The sequence below is a fragment of the Histoplasma capsulatum genome, genomic scaffold, assembly GCF_000149585.1.
Source record: "Histoplasma capsulatum NAm1 scaffold_5 genomic scaffold, whole genome shotgun sequence".
Lineage (NCBI taxonomy): Eukaryota > Fungi > Ascomycota > Eurotiomycetes > Onygenales > Ajellomycetaceae > Histoplasma > Histoplasma mississippiense.
Window position 1 is genome coordinate 1,030,048 of NW_001813978.1, and position 3,359 is coordinate 1,033,406.

Genomic DNA, 3,359 nt, shown 5'->3' on the forward strand with positions numbered 1-3,359 from the left:
CGGACCTTGGAAGCCACGAGCTGGTCACGGGCGGTAAATTGGTATACCGTCACGTAATGGCGTCGCTGGTTGGCTGGCGCTGCGCCCGTCCCCCCTCCGCCGCTCCTTTCTGCTGCTCCCCTTCTTCCTCTTTCCCTTCTCTCTCACTCTCCTCCCCTCTCCTTCACCTCTCCCCTCCCTCTGCATCCTCCAACCGTCTTATCTCCTGTCACTCATTGCTTGCGGGTATCGGCTTCATTCCTTCAGCCGATCACCTTGCTGTCGCTCCTTCGTTTGCCTGACTTGCTTGCTTACTCCTGATTCCTGAGAGAAAGGAAAAAAAATAAGGGGAGAACGCCCGCTTGGCCTGGCATCACGCTCCCTCTTATCTGACAGAGAAAAAAAAAAGCAAAATACTCAAACCACTACAACGCTCTTTTCACCGCTGTGCGACGATATATTCTTTCCAGATCGCTAATAATCAATACCCCTTCGGTTCGTATGGATCTTTAGTTTCTGCGCTGGTGGTGGATTTATTTATATGGTGTTAATTCGTATCTGTTCGTCGAACAGGGAACTTCCCCATCTAACACTCCATGATCTGCACCGTCGTTCCCTTGTGATCTGAATATTCGATATCTATCTATAATAGCTCCTGTTAATCGCCGGCTTTAATTCGCTTGATTGCGACACCCCATACAAACAAACCCTCAAAGAAGAGAATAGAAAAGTTAAAAAAAAAAAAAAAACAACCAAAATTCCATGGATGCGCTACGACGCCTAGCCGCCCGCGGTAACGACAATGACAACGACAACAACGACAATGGCGGCCTAACCTCTTCAACCGTAGACCTCCTCATCTCCCTCCTTGTCCTAATCCTCCTCTCTCTTGCCCTCATCGGCTCCTACCTCGTCATCCGCCGCAGACGTCAACGGGAACAGTCTCAACTCCCGCTCTACCACCACAAAAGCCGCGGCCGCGGCCGTGGTCTCACCATCTCCGCCTCAAACAGAAACTCTCTCTTCGTCATCGACGAGAAGGGCTCGAATCCAAATCACTCGCCGTCCTCGCTAAGCCCCCCACACAGCCCCGTGCCGGAAATCCGCATCACGTTCCCTGAAGAGGAAGATGCGACCGGGAAGCGGATGAGTGGACGTGTGGTCGTTGTGCGCATCAGTGAGAAGGGCGGCATTGGGTTGGAGCCCTTGGATGAGGGGCGCAAGGATGGGGCCTACCAGGCGCGTGGCGGTGCGGAGGAGACAGAGGAGTTCTTGCCCCCGTATCAGCGTCAGCCAGGCGGGAATGAGAATGAGAGGTTTCAGAGTCTTGATTTGGACAGGATGGGCGGGCTGAAGGAGAAGGAGCTAGATGAAAAGAGGTGGTCGTAGGCGTGTAAGGGATGGATCGGACAGTGAAGGATATACGTTCATGAACGAGGATTGTTTCTGTGTTTTTGATTTTTTTGATTTTTTTGATTTTTTGATTTTTTGATTTTTTTTTTTTTTTTTTTGATTTCTTTTATTTCCATTTGCTTTCTTGCTTCTTTTTATCTAGGTACTCTTCTTTCCTCCCCCTCGTCCCGCCTTTCCATTTTTTGGCGGCTTGAGGGTGGAGGCTTTTGGGGCTTGGGGTTATATCTCCTTTTTTGTCTTTATCTTCCTTCCTCCAGGGCTATTTTTCTTTTTCAACAGCCCCAACTACCCCCGACGAGTACTTACACATACCTTTGCTACATACAACAAAATTATCCTATCTATACTTGGTTCTTGGCTTTGATTTTATCCACACTAACGGCTCCCATTATCTACTACGAGTGAGTGCTGTGCATGTCACTATTCTTTTCTCCTAACCTCAACAGCAGCAATAACGGGAAAAATAGGCAGTGCCTTCTTTACAACAATGCTTAGAGGAATATCCCTTTTATACTTGGGTGTTTGCTTTGTGATGCTGATGGCACTAGCTCTGTATCAGAGGTTGTTTTTCACACATTCAACAATGAATAAATGTTTCCATCATTTCATTTTTTTTCATTTTTTTTTGTTTTTTTTGGTGGTATGGTAATAACATCAATTGTATTATTTTTATTTTCCACTTGTTTCTTCTGTCGCTTTGCAAATTAATACACCCACTATCTTACTATCCATCGCCTTGACCAGCCCGCTTTGGATCCATTTCATTAAGTACCACGTGATTTGCGTGCAAACATTTCTCGTCCGTAGCACTGCTCCACTGCCATCTCTTGAAGGCTGCAGGCACTCAATCGGCTATTTAAAGCCTTCCATTCCCATGATGCTGATGCTTTAAAAATAATTTGAAATTGATATTTGAACAGATATTGTCATCCGGCTTGCCCTGTTAGTTTCATCTTCCTCCTTCTTCCTCCCCCCTTTCCTCCGGAACGAAGATTGATACAGCTCAGCACCCTGGCCGGAGAGGGAAAAATGCAGAAGCATAAGCAAAAGCGATACGAGTTTACGCGTTCCCATCACTGAATAAAATAGAAGAAGAAGCCAAAACACCTGAGCTCTCGAACCGTCCTTTCTGCGTGTGTGCGACCTCCCTCCCTCTCCCTCTCCCCCTCCCTCTCTCTCTTGCTGCGAGTATGGGTGCGGGTGCGGGTACAGGTACGGGAATAGTTAATATTGCTCCTGCTCCTGCTCCTGCTCCTGCTATTCCTGTCCCGGTATACGATCGCGGCTGTTTTGTGGCCCTGGTGTGATGGTATACGTGAGGCAGGAGAAAAAGAAGAAAAAAAAAGAAGAAGAAGCAGAAGAAGAAGTGCAGTACATATACAAGCGAGTGATCAGGTCCATACGCTGTGAACAGCGCGCAATTACGTCTTTCTGCTGAAATAAGCATAAAGCGGAAAAGAAACACGAGGAGGAAATCCCTTCATTGATATATAAAACCTTCAACACGCAAACCAATCCTGCGGCCGACAACCCTCTCAACAATCAACAAGCGACAAGCGACAATGAAACCCCCCGTCTCCCCTTCGAGGAATGCCATTCGCAACAAATCTCGACCGCAATCGCAATCACCCACACCACCTTCAGCAAATGAATTCCGCAAGATCAAGGCACAGTTGTCCAGCGCGAAGGCTCTGGCGGCGGCGGAGGACGAGGAGGAAGCACAGAACGCTGCTGCAGCTGCTGTAAGGCGGATAACGCAGGGTGCTCCGATGGGCGAGGAGGGCACGGGTGCAGCTGGACATGCGGCCAGCGAGGAAAGGCTCATGGACTCCGCCAAGGAAAGAGATGCGCGGAGGAATAAATTGAAGGAGAGCGTGTTCAAGATTGAGCATGCGGGGGTTCTGGGGGTTCTGGGGGTGGATTTTTGTAAGTGGCTGTCCGCCTCCCCTTTTTCTGGGGATGTCGAC

General features: G+C 48.7%; 2 protein-coding genes across 2 annotated transcripts in view; both read left to right on the forward strand.

Annotated features, from left to right (window-relative positions):
* Positions 1-741: 741 nt before the first annotated feature.
* Positions 742-1,368, forward strand: HCAG_05161 (conserved hypothetical protein; the record flags this gene model as incomplete). The annotated part of the gene is made up of 1 exon (XM_001539644.1): positions 742-1,368. The coding sequence occupies one exon, from the start codon at positions 742-744 to the stop codon at positions 1,366-1,368; it is 627 nt and encodes a 208-aa protein (XP_001539694.1).
* A 1,586-nt stretch (positions 1,369-2,954) lies between these two features.
* HCAG_05162 (conserved hypothetical protein) overlaps positions 2,955-3,359 on the forward strand; it is a gene marked incomplete at both ends in the record, with an annotated part of 3,572 nt that continues 3,167 nt past the window's right edge. The window contains one exon of the mRNA XM_001539645.1: positions 2,955-3,318. Within this exon, the coding sequence (XP_001539695.1) occupies positions 2,955-3,318 (364 nt within the window). The remainder of the gene's footprint in view (positions 3,319-3,359) is intronic.